The sequence below is a fragment of the Lissotriton helveticus genome, chromosome 4_1, assembly GCF_964261635.1.
Source record: "Lissotriton helveticus chromosome 4_1, aLisHel1.1, whole genome shotgun sequence".
NCBI lineage: Eukaryota > Metazoa > Chordata > Amphibia > Caudata > Salamandridae > Lissotriton > Lissotriton helveticus.
This window is the reverse complement of record NC_136063.1, coordinates 61,624,143-61,643,386: the sequence shown is the minus strand read 5'-3', so window position 1 is coordinate 61,643,386 and position 19,244 is coordinate 61,624,143. Positions and strand designations below refer to the sequence as shown.

Genomic DNA, 19,244 nt, shown 5'->3' with positions numbered 1-19,244 from the left:
TCTACATTGTTGATTACACTGTCTGTATCAATCAGTGCTTGTTTGAGCTTTCTACCATAGTTGATTACACTGCTTGTGTCCTGTAATGCTTGTTCGAGCGTTCTATCATCATTGCCTAAACTGCCTGTGTCCATTCACAACTTTTAGAGCTCTCTATAAGGTTGGTTACACTGCTTGTGTCCTTTAATGCTTGTTCAAGCTTTCTACCATAGTTGCCTACAATGCCTGTGTGCATTAACACCCATAAGAGATCGCTGCATAGTTGCTTACACTGCCTGTGTCAATTAATTTCTTTTAGAACTTTATACCATTGATCATTAAACTGCCTGTATCCATTAATGCTTGATTGAACTTTCTACCATAGTTGCTTACACTGCCTGTGTCTTTTAACTCGTTAGAGCTTTCTACCATAGTTGCGTACACTGCCTGTATTCATTTACGCTTGTTAGCGCTTTCTTCCATAGTTGCTTACACTGCCTGTTTCTATTCATGCTTGTTAGAGCTCACTACCTAGTTGCTTACACTGCCTGTGTCCATTTATGTTTGTTAGAACTTGATACCATTGATTCTTACACTACTTGTATCCATTAATGCTTGTTAGAGCTTTCTATCACAGTTGCTTACACTGCCTGTGTCCATTAACACCTTTTAGAGCTCTTTACATAGTTGATTACAATGCCTGTGTCCTGTAATGCTTGTTTGAGCTTTCTACCACAGTTGCTTACACTACCTGTGTCCATTAATGCTTGTTAGAGTGTTCTACCATAGTTGCTTACACTGCCTGTATCCATTAATGCTTGTTCAGGCTTTCTACCATAGTTGCTTACACTACCTGTGTCCATTAATGCTTGTTAGAGCTTTCTCCCATAGTTGCTTACACTGCATGTGTCCATTAACACTTGTTAGAGCACTCTACATAGTTGATTACACTGCCTGTGTCCATTAATGCTTGTTAGAGCTTTCTAGCACAGTTGCTTACACTAACTGAGTCCATTAACACATGTTAGAGCTCTCTACATAGTTGATTACACTTCCTGTATCCATTAATGCTTGTTCAAGATTTCTACAATAGATGCTTACACCACCTGTGTCCATTAATGCTTGTTAGACCTTTCTACCATAGTTGCTTACACTGCATGTGTCCATTATCACCTGTTAGAGCACTCTACATAGTTGATTACACTGCCTGTGTCCATTAAAGCTTGTTAGAGCTTTCTATCACAGTTCATTACACTAAATGAGTCCATTAACACCTGTTTGAGCTCTCTACATAGTTGATTACACTGCTTGTGTCCATTAAGGAGTGTAAGAGCTTTCTACCACAGTTGCTTACACTGCCTGTGTCCATTAACACCTGTTAGAGCTCTCTGCATAGTTGATTACACTGCCTGTGTCATTTAATGCTTGTTAGAGCTTTCAGCCACAGTTGCTTACACCTCCTGTGTCCATTAATACCTGTTAGAGCTCGCCCTCTACATAGTTGCTTACACTGCCTGTGTCCTTTATTGCTTGTTCGAGCTTTGTACCACAGTTGCTTACACTGCCTCTGTCCATTAACACATGTTATAGCTCGCTGCATAGTTGCTTACACTGCCTCTGTCAATTAATTCATGTTAGAACTTTATACCATTGATTCTTACACTGCCCATGTCCATTAATGCTTGCTAGATCTTTCCACCATAGTTGCTTACACTGCCTGTGTCCATTAATGCTTGTTAGAGCTTTCCACCATAGTTGCTTACACTGCCTGTGTCCATTAACATCTGTTAGAGCTCTCTACATAGTTGAGTACACTGCCTGTATCCATTAATGCTTGTTAGAGCTTTCCACCATAGTTGCTTACACAGCCTGTGTCAATTAACTCCTGTTAGAACTTTATACCATTGATTCTTACACTGCCTGTGTTCATTAATGCTTGTTAGAGCTTTCTACCATAGTTGCTTACACTGCCTGTGTCCATTAACACCTGTTAGAGCTCGCTGCATAGTTGCTTACACTGACTGTGTCCATTAATGCTTGTTATAGCTTTCTACCATAGTTGCTTACACTGCATGTGTCCATTAACACCTGTTAGAACACTCTACATAGTTGATTACACTGCCTGTGTCCATTCAAGCTTGTTAGAGCTTTCTAGCACAGTTGATTACACTAAATGAGTCCATTGACACCTGTTTGAGCTCTCTACATAGTTGATTACACTGCTTGTGTCCATTAATGCGTGTAAGAGCTTTCTATCACAGTTGCTTACACTGCCTGTGTCCATTAACACCTGTTAGAGCTCTCTGCATAGTTGATTACACTGCCTGTGTCATTTAATGCTTGTTAGAGCTTTCAGCCACAGTTGCTTACACCTCCTGTGTCCATTACACGTGTTAGAGCTCTATACATAGTTGATTACACTGCCTGTGTCCATTAATTCTTGTTGGCGCTTTCAACCACAGTTGCTTACACTGCCTGTGTCCATTTACGCTTGTCAGAGCTTCCTACCATAGTTGCTTCCAATGCATGTTTCCATTAATGCTTGTTAGAGCTCTCTACATACTTGCTTACACTACTGTCAGCTGTCTACAATAGATAGTTGCTCACAATGCCAGTGTCCATTAACAATTGTTAGAGCTCTCTACATAGTTGATTACAATGCCTGTATCCAGTAATGCTTGTTCAAGCTTTCTACCATGGTTGCTTACACTACCAGTGTCCATTAATGCGTGTTAGAGCTTTCTACCATAATTGCTTACACTGCATGTGTTCATTAACACCTGTTAGAGCACTCTACATAGTTGATTACACTGCCTGTGTCCATTAATGCTTGATAGAGCTTTCTAGTACAGTTGCTTACACTAACGGAGTTGATTAACACCTGTTTGAGATCTCTACATAGTTGATTACACTGCCTGTGTCCATTAATGCTTGTAAGAGCTTTCTACTACAGTTGCTTACACTGCCTGTGTCCATTAACACCTTCTTAGAGCTCTCTACATAGTTGATTACTCCTCCTGTATCCATCAATGCTTGTTCAAGTTTTCTACCATAGTTGCTTACACTACCTGTGTCCATTAGTGCTTGTTAGAGCTTTCTACCATAGTTGCTTACACTGCATGTGCCCATTAACACCTGTTAGAACACTCTACATAGTTGATTACACTGCCTGTGTCCATTAAAGCTTGTTAGAGCTTTCTAGCACAGTTGATTACACTAAATGAGTCAATTAACACCTGTTTGAGCTCTCTACATAGTTGATTACACTGCTTGTGTCCATTAGTGCGTGTAAGAGCTTTCTACCTTAGTTGCTTACACTGCCTGTGTCCATTGACACCTGTTAGAGCTCTCTGCATAGTTGATTACACTGCCTGTGTCATTTAATGCTTGTTAGAGCTTTCAGCCACAGTTGCTTACACCTCCTGTGTCCATTAATACCTGTTAGAGCTCGCCCTCTACATAGTTGCTTACACTGCCTGTGTCCTTTATTGCTTGTTCGAGCTTTGTACCAGAGTTGCTTACACTGCCTCTGTCCATTAACACATGTTATAGCTCGCTGCATAGTTGCTTACACTGCCTCTGTCAATTAATTCATGTTAGAACTTTATACCATTGATTCTTACACTGCCCATGTGCATTAATGCTTGCTAGATCTTTCCACCATAGTTGCTTACACTGCCTGTGTCCATTAATGCTTGTTAGAGCTTTCCACCATAGTTGCTTACACTGCCTGTGTCCATTAACATCTGTTAGAGCTCTCTACATAGTTGAGTACACTGCCTGTATCCATTAATGCTTGTTAGAGCTTTCCACCTTAGTTGCTTACACTGCCTGTGTCAATTAATTCCTGTTAGAACTTTATACCATTGATTCTTACACTGCATGTGTCCATTAATTATTGTTAGAGCTTTCTACCATAGTTGCTTACACTGACTGTGTCCATTGACGCTTGTTAGAACTTTCTACCATAGTTGCTTACCCTGCTTGTGTCCATTAACCCCTATTAGAGCTCTCTACATAGTTGTTTACACTGCTTGTGTCCTTTAATGCTTGTTCAAGCTTTCTACCATAGTTGCTTACACTGCCTGTGTCCATTAACACCTTTTAGTGCTCTCTACATAGTTGATAACACTGCCTGTATCCATTAATGTTTGTTTGACCTATCTACCATAGATAGTTGCTTACACTGCCTGTGTCCATTAACACCAGTTAGAGCTCACTACATAGTTGCTTACACTGCCTGTGTCCATTAATTCTTGTTAGAGCGCTCTACATACTTTCTTACACTACTGTCAGCTGTCTACCTTGGATGGTTGCTTACAATGCCAGTGTCCATTAACACCTGTTAGAGCTCGCTACATAGTTGCTTACACTGCCTGTGTCCATTAATGCTTGTTAGAGCTTTCTACCATACTTGCTTACTCTGCCTCTGTCCATTAACACCTGTTAGAGCTCTCTACACAGTTGATTACACTACCTGTGTCCATTAATGCTTGTTAGAGCTTCCTATCATAGTTGCTTACACTGCCTGTATCCATTAATGCATTTTAGAGCTCTCTACATAGTGGCGTACATTGCCTGTGTCCATTAATGTTTGTCAGAGCTTTCTACCATAGTTATTTACACTGCCTGTGTCCATTAACACCTGTTAGAGCTCTCTACATAGTTGCTTACAGTGCCTGTGTCCATTAATACCACTGCCTGTGTCCATTAATTCTTGTTTGGCGCTTTCTACCACAGTTGCTTACACTGCTTGTGCCAATTAAGCTTGTTAGAACTTTCTACCATAGTTGCTTACACTGCCTGTGTCCATTAATGCTTGTTAGAGCTTTCTAGCACAGTTGCTTACACTAACTGAGTCCATTAACAACTGTTTGAGCTCTCTACATAGTTGATTACACTGCATGTGTCCATTCATGCTTGTAAGAGCTTTCTACCACAGTTGCTTACACTGCATGTGTCCATTAACACCTGTTAGAGCTCTCTACATAGTTGGTTACACTTCCTGTGTCCATTAATGCTTGATCAAGCTTTCCACCATAGTTGCTTACACTACGTGTGTCCATTAATGCTAGTTAGAGCTTTCTACCATAGTTGCTTACACTGCATGTGTCCATTAACACCTGTTAGAGCACTCTACATAGTTGATTACATTGCCTGTGTCCATTAATGCTTGGTCAAGCTTTCTACCATAGTTGCTTACACTGCATGTGTCCATTAACACCTGTTAAAGCTCTCTACTTAGTTGATTACACTTCCTGTATCCATTAATGCTTGTTCAAGCTTTCTACCATAGTTGCTTACACTACCTGTGTCTATTAATGCTTGTTAGAGCTTTCTATCACAGTTGATTACACTACTTGAGTCCATTAACACCTGTTTGAGCTCTCTACAAAGTTGATTACACTGCTTGTGTCCATTAATGCATGTAAGAGTGTTCTACCACAGTTGCTTACACTGCCTGTGTCCATTAACACCTGTTAGAGCTTTCTGCATAGTTGAATACACTGCCTGTGTCATTTAATCCTTGTTAGAACTTTCAGCCACAGTTGCTTACACCTCCTGTGTCTATTAACACCTGTTAGAGCTTGCCCTTTACATAGTTGCTTACACTGCCTGTGTCCTTTATTGCTTGTTCGAGCTTTGTACCACAGTTGCTTACACTGCCTTTGTCCATTAACACCTGTTTTTTCTCGCTGCATAGTTGCTTACACTGCCTGTGTCAATTAATTCCTGTTAGAACTTTATACCATTGATTCTTACACTGCCTGTGTCCATTAATGCTTGTTAGAGCTTTCTACCATAGTTGCTTAAACTGACTGTGTCCATTGATGCTTGTTAGAGCTTTCTACCATAGTTGCTTACACTGCTTGTGTCAATTAACCCCTATTAGAGCTATCTACATATTTGATTACACTGCCTGTATCCATTAATGCTTTTTCGAGATTTCTACCATAGTTGCATACACTGCCTGTACCCCTATCACCTGTTAGAGCTCGCTACATAGTTCCTTACACTGCCTGTGTCCATTAACACCTTTTGGAGCTCTCTACATAGTTGTTTATACTGCTTGTGTCCTTTAATGCTTGTTCAAGCTTTCTACCATAGTTGCTAACACTGCCTGTGTCCATTAACACCTGTTAGAGCTCGCTGCATAGTTGCTTACGCTGCCTGTGTCCATTAATGCTTGTTAGAGTTTTTACCATAGTTGCTTACACTGCCTGTGTCCATTAACACCTTTTAGTGCTCTCTACATAGTTGATAACACTGCCTGTATCCAATAATGCTTCTTTGAGCTATCTACCATAGATAGTTGCTAACACTGCCTGCGTCCATTAACACCAGTTAGAGCTCACTACATAGCTGCTTACACTGCCTGTGTCCATTAACACCTGTTAGAGCTCGCTACATAGTTGCTTGCACTGCCTGTGTCCATTATTTATTGTTAGAGCGCTCTACATACTTGCTTACACTACTGTCAGCTGTCTACCATAGATAGTTGCTTACAATGCCAGTGTCCATTAACACCTGCTAGAGCTCGCTACATAGTTGCTTACGCTGCCGGTGTCAATTAATTCCTGTTAGAACTTTATACCATTGATTCTTACACTGCCTGTGTCCATTAATGCTTGTTAGAGCTTTCTACCATAGTTGCTTACTCTGCCTCTGTCCATTAATACCTGTTAGAGCTCTCTACACAGTTGATTACACTACCTGTGTCCATTAATGCTTGTTAGAGCTTTCTATCATAGTTGCTTACACTGCCTGTATCCATTAATGCATTTTAGAGCTCTCTACATAGTTGCGTACACTGCCTGTGTCCATTAATGTTTGTCAGAGCTTTCTACCATAGTTATTTACACTGCCTGTGTCCAATAACACCTGTTAGAGCTCTCTACATAGTTGCTTACAGTGCCTGTGTCCATTACCACCACTGCCTGTGTCCTTTAATTCTTGTTGGTGCGTTCTACCACAGCTGCTTACCATGCCTGTGCCAATTAAGCTTGTTAGAGCTTTCTACCATAGTTGCTTACACTGCCTGTTTCCATTAATGCTTGTTAGAGCTCTCTACATACTTGCTTACACTGCTTGGGCCCATTTATGCTTGTTAGAACTTTCTACCATAATTGCTTACACTGCCTGTGTTCATTAACACCTTTTGTAGCTCTCTACATAGTTGCTTACCCTGCCTCTAGTCTCCCTGCATGTTCCCTGTTGCTGTTTCATTATATGCAGCTTGGTAGAGGATTGGTAGCCTGACTCTACTAACCAAATAGTGACTGGGGCATGGGACTGACATCTCAATAGGAACCTTAAGGGCTTATTATCAGTGATGTTCAAGGAGCACATAGGACTTAGAGGTCCCCTGTCCTGAGAGACACACAGATATTGCATACTAGAGAATTTAGGACAGTGTATGTGGAGTGTTAAGTATCACTCAAAATGTTGCAAATGAAATATGATGTCACATTAGATTAGATTAGATTAAAGTATTTATAGAGCGCATGGCTGCCTGGGCAAAAAGGCGTCCCAGCGCTAAGACCAGATCAGAGTGGAGAATTTAGGAGGGAACTAAATCTGAGAGAATAACCAGGTTTTTACGAGCCGTCTGAAGATGTTATGATCGGGTTCAGCATGATGGTAAAAAGGGAGGGAGTTCCATAATTTAGGTGCCAGGCATCTGAAAGACTGACCACCAGATCTGGCCTTGCGTATACGTGGAGTGTATGCAAGACCCTGGTTGGTGGAGCGCAGTGCTCGGACTGGTGCATACAAGGTGCACAGGCCGTTGAGAATGTTTGGGGCTATACCTATCAGTATCTTATGCATGATACTGAGTGTCTTAAAGCTTAATCGCTGCTCAATCAGTAGCCAGTGAAGACGATGGAGAAGGTTGAAGGCGTGACTGAAGTTCGGTATAGCAAAGATAGCACGTGCTGCCGCGTTCTGGACTCGTTGCAAGCGCGTCATCACCGATTTGTTAGACCCTAGGAGGAGAGCATTGCAATAGTCCAGACGGGCTAGGATAGATGCCTGAACAATCAGCTGGCGTGTTTTAGCATCAAAGAGACCCAGAACTGGTCTCAGACCACGGAGTATCCCAAACATTTTCCGGCCACTGTTTTATCATGTGTTTCAAACTTCAGATCTTTATCTAATAGGATGCCCACATTTTTTAACATGTTTTTAGAGTCTGGGGGGTTACCAAGTGTCCGAGGCCACCAGTCATTAGTCCACTGATGGGAATCTTTGCCCACTAAGTGGATTTCTGACTTCAAGAGTTCAATTGCAAACAATTATTAGTCATCCATTCTGCAATAGCAGAAATAACCTCTTTAAATTTTTGTTTGTCTTGGGTGGGGTTGTTGGAGAGAGTGCACACCAGTTGGGTGTCATCGGCATATGACACCAGGGACATTCCCCCAACTTTGGCTAAGCTGGCCAGAGGGCTCACATACATAATAAAGAGTGTGGGGCTTAGAGCGGATCCCTGAGGGACCCCACATTGAAGTGTGTGGGTCTGGGAGGCAAAAGGGGGAGCTGTCACTTGGAACGTTCGTTCCGAAAGAAAAGAGGCAAACCAAGCAAGTGCTGTATTTCCTATTCCAATTTCCTCCAAGCGTTGGAGTAATATTTCATGTAACACTGTGTCAAATGCCGCTCTTAGATCAAGCAGCACCAGGACAGATGTGCTGCCTGCATCCACCGCAGATTTGAGGTGTTCAGCAACCGTTAAGAGGGCCGTTTCGGTGCTATACTGGGAACGGAAGCAGAAGATGTTGTTAGTGTCTAGAAATTGCGTAAGTGCAGAATTTACATGGTCTTCCAGAATTTTCGACATAAACAGGAGCAATGAAATAGGACGGTAGTTTTCTGCTTTGGAATCGTCAAGTGTGGGTTTTTTAAGCAGGGGAATTACTTTAGCGTGCTTCCATGTTTCTGGCACTGTTGCAGTGGAGAGGGAGTGATTAAGTAATTCTTGGCATGTAGGCAGAAGATCTGATTGAATTTTCCTAAAAACTTCAGGTTTTAGAGGGTCAGCCGGAGAGCCAGATTTGATTTTATTAACTAATTTCTCTAACTCATTAAGGGTCATAGGGGGGAAAGATGGTAGAAGAGGAGAATCAGAGTCAGGATTCATGTTCAAGTTCCAAACATTGGGGGCAATGTTTTAGGTATATATCTTCAACTTTCTTCACGAAGAAAGTAGCCAAGTTCTCACAGTTTGAGTTAGAGGTGATAGTATTACCAGATTCTTCTGGAGGAGAGGTCAGGTCCTTCAGAAGCGAGAATATGGTTTTGCTCCAATTCATGCTGGTCGAGATCAAACTGGAGTAGTGAGTTGCTCTTGTTTTACGAACCAGCTTATGGTATCAGTTAATAGCAGTTCTATATAGTAGTTTTGCTTGTGTATCAGATGTTTTCCTCCAAGATCTTTCCAGAGTTTTACATGTTTTTTTTGTCAGCGTAAGTTCTTCATTGAACCAAGTGTTGGCGCGAGTACTTTTGGAGTAAGTGAGTTTGGTGGGAATGCATATGTCTAGTGCTTGAATAATCCATTTTTGAAAGACGCAACAGTCTCGTCCATATTGTTGGATTGTAGCAGAGGTTTTGCTCTTAAGGCTGAACTCAAATCTGCTTCCTTAAGTTTGTGCCATGATCGTTTGAGTGAGGGCAGCTGGTTGGGCCGAGATTTGACGCCACTTTTTTTTAACCGTATAGAAGTGGTCGGTCCATATCATAGGAGGGGAGTTAGCACTTCCAAAATCTACAGATTTGATAATATTGGATCTAAGAGGTGCCCTGCTCTATGTGTTGCCTCGGGGGTCAGCTGAACCATCTGACACACTGCCAGATCCACAATGAAGCCGAGAATCTCCGGTGCGTTCTGCAATTCTAGGTGGAGATTAAGATCACCTATGATTTTGGCAGTGTGTAAAGCAAGGGATGTCACCATGTTAGACAGGGCTTCTCGGAAGCGCTTAGAAGGCCAGGCGGGCGGTAGATCAGGAGGCCGGAGAAGGTAAAGTTTTCTCCTAATGTGATTTTAAAAAGTGCATTCTGGCAGTCAGGTAGATCTACAGGAGATAGGCTGCACGAGTGGGTTAACTTATATATGATCGCAATGTCACCTCCTCTCCCCCTTGTTCTGTCCATGCTTTTTATGGCATAGCCAGTAGGCAGAGCGAGAGCTAGTATGGCCCCCGATGATGCACATAACCACGTTTCCGTTAGGAAGAGAATCTCCGGGGAGTGGTGCTGAAGGAGGTTTAGACCTCCGCATGATGTTTAGATAGGGAGCTACAGTTTATACTCAACAGAGTGTAAGATGGCGTAGTATCATTATAGGGAGTAGAGTATATCACTCGGGCCGGACTAAAGGCGCATAACTCACATGTTGTGGGGTGCTCTGTAGGGGCCCAATCATGGGTTTTACATGTAAGTGTCCTGTTAAGTGCTCATAATTCCTCCCCCGAATAGCAGAGTCTTGAAGTATTGGGAGGGGCAGGGTCCCTGGCTCCTGGCGACGGTCCGCGCGGACAGACGCAGACAGGCTTGCCTTTGGCGCGCCTTCGGCGTGCCAGCGGCGCACCCGCTGCGCGTTCTGAAGCCGGTATGCATTTGAGACCTCGGGAGACAACGAGCTCCGCCGGGGCTGTGCGCTGATTGACTCGCAATCAGTCAATCAGCTAGGGTGACAACAAGAATTCTCCAGTGGCGGCAGCCACGCGAACAAACTGCGTGTGAGCCGAGGAGCAGGTAAAAAGGAAAATGAGTGCCCAGTTCAGAGATTCGTGGGTGCAATTTTAAAAGTTTAAAAAGTTTTCTCAAAAATTGTCCCCTAATAAATTCCCATCAACATTCACCACAGCAGAGCAGCGTGAACTGGCTAAGTGAGCTTTCAAGCCTCGGGAGACAACGAGCTCTGCCGGGGCTGTCCGCTGATTGGCTCGCAATCAGCCAATCAGCGACGGTGACAACAAGAATTCTCCAATGGCGGCAGCCACGCGAACAAACAGCGTGTGAGCCGAGGAGCAGGTAAAAAGGGAAGTGAGTGCGTAGTTCAGAGATTCGTGGGTGCAATTTTAAAAGTTTAAAATGTTTTCTCAAAAATTGTTCCCCCAGCAAATTCCCATCAACATTCACCACATCAGAGCAGCACATGAGCATTTCAATAACAATGAAATCTCACACATGAAATGATTAACCCTGGGTGAAGCACTACGCTACGCTCGCGTAGTTTGCAAAGTTTGCCCAACTTCGCACTACGCGAGCTGCATGTAGCACAGTGCGAACACGCGTAGTGTAGTGCAGCGATCATTTTTTGCTTGTTCGCGGTCCTCAACGTCATGTTCGCGACCGCGAGCAAGCAAAATGACATCCCTGCGAGACTCTCCAGGTCAGGTTTCTCATTGCGAGTGGTCGTGCATGCTCACGACTGCTCTCGATGAGAAACTACCAGTTCGCGTTGAGAAAGCTGCCGCTCGAGTAAAAATCTACTCAAGCGGCAGAAAACTACAGCTCGCACTGTGCAAGATGCCATTTTCAATGATTGCACAGTGCCGGATGCTTGTTCGCACTGTGCAATCATTGAATATGCAACTTGCACAGTGCGAACATGCTACAAAGCATCTCGCGAAGTGCTACGTGAAGTTCGCGTAGTGCGAGGTGCACTTCGCGTAGCTTCGCGTAGCGCTACTTCGCGAACTACGCCCACCCTTAGAAATGATGACGCAAGTGAGCATGTCAATAATGTGGCAATATCACACATGTAATGTGATGTCACACGTGAGCATGTCAATAACGTGAAAATGTCACACATACCATAAGCTAACTAAACAATACGCAGCACCCACCACATGTATATACAGTGCCTGTAGGCACCAGTGCATACAAGGTGACTGCTCCAACCAACACACCACACGAGAGAAGTCTCACAGACTTTTTACAGAGTGAAAGGTGCTTTCACTTCTCTAGTCTGCTCTGCGTGTACACCAGACATGGATCCAGTATGTGTAGGCACCCGTGCACACCCTGTGACTACTGCCACCAACACACCACACCTAAGTGTGGAGTGCAGCTCCGAGGCACGTGTTTCATGTGCTTTGCAGCTGTGTCATTAACACATCATATTAATTGTGGTGCCTTGTTTGGGAACAGTTTGGCAACAGTAAAGCTGTCATAGTAATTAGACTGCACCTATGCACAGTGTTTGTGTGTTTAGCAGCAGTGGTAAAGGTACCATAGTAATCAGGCTGCACCGATGCACAGTGTTGATGTGTTTAGCAGCAGTGGTAAAGGTGCCTTCCTAATCAGGCTTTTCCTATGTACAGTGCTGGTGTGCTTGGCAGCAGTGTTGTAAGGGTGCCATAGTAATCAGACTGCACCGAGGCACAGTGTTGGTGTGCTTAGCAGCAGTGGCAAAGGTGTCTTCATAATCAGGCTGCTCCTAGGTGCAGTGCTGGTGTGCTTGGCAGCAGTGCCGTAAGGGTGCCATAGTAATTAGACTGCACCGAGGCACAGTGTTGGTGTGTTTAGCAGCAGGTCTGTAAAGGTGCCATAGTAATCAGACTGCACTGAGGCACAGTGTTGGTGTGTTTAGCAGCAGTGGTAAAGATGCCATAGTAACCAGGCTCCATGAGGTACAGTGTTGGTGTGCTTAGCAGCAGTGCTGTAAGGGTGCCATAGTAATCAGGCTGCACCGAGGCACAGTGTTGGTGTGTTTAGCAGCGGGTCTATAAGGTGCCATAGTAATCAGGCTGCACCGAGCAACAGTGTTCATTTGTTTAGCAGCAGCACCATAAAGGTGCATTAATAATCAGGCTGCAACAATGCACAGTGTTGGTGTGTTTTGCATCAGCACCATAAAGGTGCCCTAGTAATCAGGCGGCACCGAAGCACAGTGCTGGTGATTTTAGCAGCAGTGGTAAATGGGACATATTAATCAGGCTACACCGAGGCACAGTGTTGGTGTGTTTAGCCGCAGTGCTGTGAAGGTGCCACAATATTATGGCTGCACTGATGCACAGTGTTGGCATGTTTGGCAGCAGTGCTGTAAAGTTGCAATAATAACCAGGCGGCACCTAGGCACAGTGTTGGTGTGTTTAGCAGTGTTGTCATTAAGGTGCCATAATATTCACAGTCTGTCTTCAAGCTTCTGATCTCTTGTTTTGTGTTGTTCCAGGTGTGCCACAGTGTGACCCTGCGTGTGCTGATAACGAGCTGTGCACGAACAACGCAAGATACTCCGAGTGCAAGTGCCATCAAGGCAAATACACAAATGCAAGTAAGTTTGTAAGGTTCTTATGTATCGATGCAAACACAGACTCTAATGCATCCCTATAGTGAGCACAGCATATAATAATACCACTCTCATCAGTAACATGTCATATGTTAACACAATTGGGTAAGGCATCACAATATTTTCCCTCTACACAGACCAGAAAATTTGATCCCAGCCGCTTTCTCCAGTATCTACATAAGATACATCTGATCACCTGAGCAAAAAGCCCATGTCCCAGTGATGGACAGATGGCAGCCCATTGTGCTGTGTATGACATCATAACACAATTGATTACATCACTTTGTAGTGTAGTTCCTATATTCCCAATAGGCTCTGCGCATTGGAATAGTATATCCTATAGATGAGACGTAGGACTGAGATCGACTAAGTCTCTATTGAATATACTACACTTAATTGTGTGTGCCAGCTAGCTCAGAGGTCACTAGAAACTTTCTCGAATAAACAAGAAGGGATTAGTTTCTGACAACCGCATAAACCTGACTACTTTGTTTCCCCAAGATAAAACGTATCTTCAGAGTCGTGGAAACAATAGATAGATATTTCTCTCAGTCAATCGTGCATGCTTCATTTCCCCAGAGGTGCAGAGAAATGGATAGACAGGCGTTTTCAATAAAAAGGTTTTATTGAACAGTCTTCTTTCTCAATCATAACTGAACTGCTACAATTGTAAAACTGGTTGTAAAACATAATGCATACAGTAGAAAGAGTAGAATAAAATAATACTGTAAGAGCAATGTATGGTTCTGAAACCATAGATAAAAACATACATAAATAACAGTGGCTAAAAGTACTCAACTGGTGCGTCTAAAATACGCCTACCCCGATGTACCTAACCTAAGCTTGGTACAAAGTGAGGTGTAGCATAAATGTAGTATTCTTTTGCCAAGAATCTGCCCAAGATTTCTCTAAGGGTCTAATCAGCTCCGTACCTTAGTTCAGAATGAAGAAGGTCAGACTCGGGTAGCTTGAAAATACTAGAGCTGGATTTCTCGGCAGGAGAAAAGACAGCGTCTCTCTCAGTGCGTCTGCTGGAAGGTCAGCTTCCTTCGGCACTTGCTGTAGCAGGATGCATCAGGCAAGTAGATAGTCGAACTGCTCCAAACCACCGTGTGTTTGCTAAGGCAAGTGTGGTCATATTTATACCTTGAAGTTGCCGAGTTTGACGTAAAGGCGGACATAATAACGTCATTAAGGACTCTCAGTTCATTGAAAACTCCATGAGTTCTTGGATAAGTCAGTTCTCGAGCAAGGGAAAGTCCCTAGCTGCTGAAGAAATCGTTGTAGATTTTCAGAACTAGTTGAAATAGCCCTGCCATATTTGGACTGCATGAGCTATGCCTAAATATGGTTATGATTTCTATGCCTATATAAGGATATGGTGATTTATACCTATATAGGGGCATGAATCTGGAAAATTACAATAGTGTCATTGATGACATCACTTATGATTTCTGGTGAATTTACGAGGTCTGTTGTGTTTGAGTCACAACCATAACTTGATTTACACAGTGGTGGCTCCTCAGAAATGGGGAACAAGTGTTGCCCCACTGCATAAAGTGATAATACCTGTATGTACATTTTATGCTTCCAGCCGCCTTGCGGACAGGTGGGCGGGTGGGCGGGGATTCTGTGCTCTCAGAGCAGGGCAAGAGAGGAGTGGTTTGGTCACTCCTAAGTGCGTAATGACTGTTTGATTGGCCGTCTCGGGCTCTCAATCCAGTCATGCGCACTGCAATCGTTCTCATTGCAGGCTGAATTACAGCCTGCATGGAGTACAAGTCCAGGATCCAATTCCATTGTAGAGACTCTGACCAGGACGATCAACACCAATCACAATGCTGCACTGCTGCACTGTGATAGGTCAGGGGAGCCAGAGTGCCTACCAATCACAACGCTGCAATGCAGCGTTGTGTGTGATTAGTAAGTGGTGCCTGGCTGTGCTTCCATCCGATATGGAAAAGGGCAGAAGTGGAGACGCGGGACCCGGCGTAACAATACATTTTTAAAATGTTTTCTTTTAAATATGCGTGACCCCTCCTCCCCGTGCAACCTGCCCGCCCCGACACCCGAAAGCCATACCGGCTGCCGCTGGATTTACAAAAGTGCATTTTCAGTGAAGCCCATATTTTTTTTGACACCCATCTACACGTGGCTGCAGGGGCTTGGATGTCTGTAGGATTAGGCCTCTCTACCCAATCCACAGCTCGCGGCCATCTCCTACCGTGGGCTGCTGCGAACAGAAAAGGCCGTGTGCCATGAGGTCGACCTTACCCCTGGCTGCTAACTGTGCCCTATCCCCCCCCCCACCCCACAGACACCAAAACCCCAATGTGCAGGCAGTGACATCTTAAGGATTCTGGGGGCCTGGGGCCAAACAGATTTTGGGGGCCCCTGTCCAGAACAGCTTTGAATTTACGATCACGTTTCAGCTGATTCCTGCCCTCTCTGGCCCGGTCACTGACAGTGCACAGGCACCCTGGTACAAACTCTAAATGTGTGTACATCTAATATTCAGGGACAATGACGTGTGTTTTCAATATACTAACACAGCTACAGCAGATCACCAATATTTCTGCAAACAATCTCCCAGTACTCATATTTGATCTAAAATAAACTTTTTAAATACATATTTGTCAGAAAAATGTCTGTAATAGACTACCCCACATTACCTACATTAATAATAGATTAAAGGAAAACGATATTTACAACAATCTGTTTAAGACATTTTCAAGGTCACCATTGCAAGACTCTCTCATGGGGCCCCTGACAGCCTGGGGCCCCCGACCAGAGCCCACTTTGCTCATGCATGAAAACGTCTCTGTGTGCAGGGCTGGTTCAGGCCCGGCTCTACGCTCAAGGTGCTGTGGCCGGCACGTCCACTCCATCCTGCGAGGCTGATCCCCCTCTATGTGTATGACTGGGATAGGCGAATCCCTCTGGGTCCCGGCCGGAACCTGCCCCAACTCACTGTGGGCACCCACCCCCTCTGCGCATAGGGTGTGGATCACCCAAGTCTGTCTTTACCCAAACCGGTTACTTAACATTTTTGCTAATTTCTTGCCTACTTTTGTGGAACTGCGATTCCAAGGCAAGCTTTGTGCACTTGCCCTGCGAATCCGGGCCAAGCATTGCCAACTCCCGTACCTGTTGAAATATGGCGTCTCTGATCCCACGATCTGATCGCTCCCTAGGAGGCCTGTGTGAAATGTAAATTCCGCCAGTGTCATTTGCATCATTTTCAGAATTTTGTGCCATCCAAAATCCCCCCAAATATGCCATTACACGACTGTGAGTAATTGCGCTTATTTTGTGATAAACATTTACCACAAACGTATCATTTGAAATAAAAATTAATTGCAAACCAATAGGAGCAACAGGAAAGCAATATTTTTCTGTAAGATTTTTTTGCTCAAAGCTCACCCTGGCATTGAAAATTGACGCAAGAAGGTGTTTTGGGCTCAATTGTAGAGCTAGAGGGCGGATATGAATTTCACATAATTATGCTCAATTTTGCGTAATTACCTAAAAGCTAATTGGACACATTTCCTCCTACCCACATAGGTGATCTGTGTTTTAGTGAAGCTCCCCAGGGTTTGTGGCACCCAGGTTGGAAGCAAGCCTTGTTACCAAATCTCCTTTCTTGGATCTGCCAATCAGTCTTGGCCCTGGTCCTCTGCACTTGTCTTAGGATATTAGGGGAATATTTAAAGGGCTTTATCTCCACTGTTTTGGCTTAAAAAGCCTAAAAAGAGGAGATAAAAATATCGCCCTATTTACAAGAGGGTGCTAACATGCATAATCGAATGTTAGCACCCTTTTGCACTACGCCTAACTGTGCATCTCGAATGAGATGCAAAATGGCCGTTCCTGACATACACTACATGTCAGGACATCAATAGCGCGGCTTTGCGCTATCAGCAAGGATGCCCTAGCATTTTAGCAGATGTTAGTCTTTAGAGAAAACTGCTCCCTTTTGCAGGGAACATCCCTGGAAAACCAGCGATGTTCCCGACAAAAGGGAGATAACCTCACTATCTCTGGAATTTTTATCTCCCTGGAGTAACATGTTGTTAGTTACAAGCAGAGATAGCCTGCGATAAACTAATTCTCGCTAAGCACGGCCTGCGATAAATATCGCTGGCGCTTGCTAATATGCCCCTAAATTCTTTCTTGAAATGAGGGAGCTTTGAGGATGGGGGGGGGGGGGGGTGAGGATCATCCTACATCCTGGAATGGCCACCACTAGAAAAATGTTTATTTTGCCGCAGCAAATCATGTCACTTGGGTCCCAGTTTTTGCTACTCGACAAAAGAAGGATTCTTTAATTTTTGGATTCCAACCAACCAAATATAAAAACGTCTTAACTCTTTAAAGCCCACCTCGCACATTTTTAAAATGTACTTATATTTTATAAACCACAGAACAGATTTAAAATACAAATATACAAACACATCATCTGAGTGAAATACTGCATTCATGCCAAATCTGTTGTAAAACCAGTCAGAAGCTTTGTCTGTAGTAGCAAGAAATGTTCCTATGGCTGCTGAAATGGAAAAATAAATTCTTTTAAGCCGTCCTTCACTTTTTTCTCTTTGCACAGATGCAAGAAAATTGTCATGCTAGAACTTGGATCACTCCCTAGGTGATCATTACATTTGATGCAGATCAATCCACAGGCTCAAATGTTAAACACAATTCAAAAATCCTCTTTTCAGTGGCAAGTGTAGCTCATCCACAAGTACACAGTGGTGACATATTTTCCATATATTCTCAATGCCAAAAACAAAAGGTAAAGTGAAACTTTGGTTAGCTTTAAACATAAGGCATTCAATTCAATGTGTTCAATTCAAGGCGCTTGTAGACTGCACAACTGCCTCCGAAGACTCATCCAGGTGTTAGCGGAGGGTCCAGGTAGAAGAAAAACCTGAGAACTCTGCAAATCTAAATGCTCAATAGATAGGTGTCAAAAGGAAGATTTTGAGGCTACGTCTCAAAATAGTTAACAGTTCATTTTGAAATATTAACATATGTTAAATTCATACAGAAATTCATGATGAGGTGAAGTTAATGTTATGTTATGTTGTGTAGATTTGTAGAGCATACTATCACTTGATGGGGCCGGGTTCCTTTCCATAACATTTCTCTGGAACCCTTGGTCAATGGATCCTTGGTGTCTGCTTAGAACTGTAGATGGGAGAAATACCTTTCCATTTCGGGTTTATGACAATAGAATTTCATGAATTCGAAGAATCGCAGACTCCATGTGCTAAGTTTAGTCGATTTATTACAAAGCCAAAAATAACTGGACATGCAAGCACCACAAAACGAGGTTGTAAAGACAAATAGAAAATAATTTGAAGCTGAACCTACGTGCAATTTTGGGTTTCTGGAGCATGAAAAGAATTACAAATTCCAAAATCAGAATGCAATCAACAAGAGCTCCTACATCAAGATCAGAATTAATTTGCAAGTTATAAGTAAAGCGTTAGTCTATCCCTACACTACCACTAACATGACAACCCTACTCAGCATTCCCCAGGCCAGTTCGGAAAAGCTGTCATTATGTGAAAACTTCCTAAAAAGTTCCCTTATGTTGTATGGGTCAGGTAGCATAAAGCTACAGAGCTCGTTCTAAGATGTTTCTTCCTTCTCTGTCGACCTATTCCCCTCTCCTCCTCATTCAACCACCAGGGCACTGTTCCTAATTACAACACAAAAATCATAAAACACGGCCATTTCACATCATCCGATCGCCTCATCTGGCTAGACACCTCCATCAGTTGAGTTTCCGCTCCGTTACGACACTCCCGGCCTCTGGGTCAATGACCTTGATTCTCAGGCCTTCTCCAGTGAGAAAGAACACCATCTCACATTATCAGCACTCCTTGTACAAATGTATCCTCTCCGCCCTGAGCATAACTCCTAAAACAAAAGCATTATTCTAACTAACAAGAATGAA

General features: G+C 43.5%; 1 protein-coding gene across 1 annotated transcript in view; it reads left to right on the top strand.

Moving 5' to 3' along the window:
• Positions 1–19,244, top strand: part of LOC144827863 (uromodulin-like) — a 159,236-nt gene that overhangs the window by 39,985 nt on the left and 100,007 nt on the right. Inside the window, exon 2 of the mRNA XM_078686027.1 lies at positions 13,166–13,267. Within this exon, the coding sequence (XP_078542153.1) occupies positions 13,166–13,267 (102 nt within the window). The remainder of the gene's footprint in view (positions 1–13,165; positions 13,268–19,244) is intronic.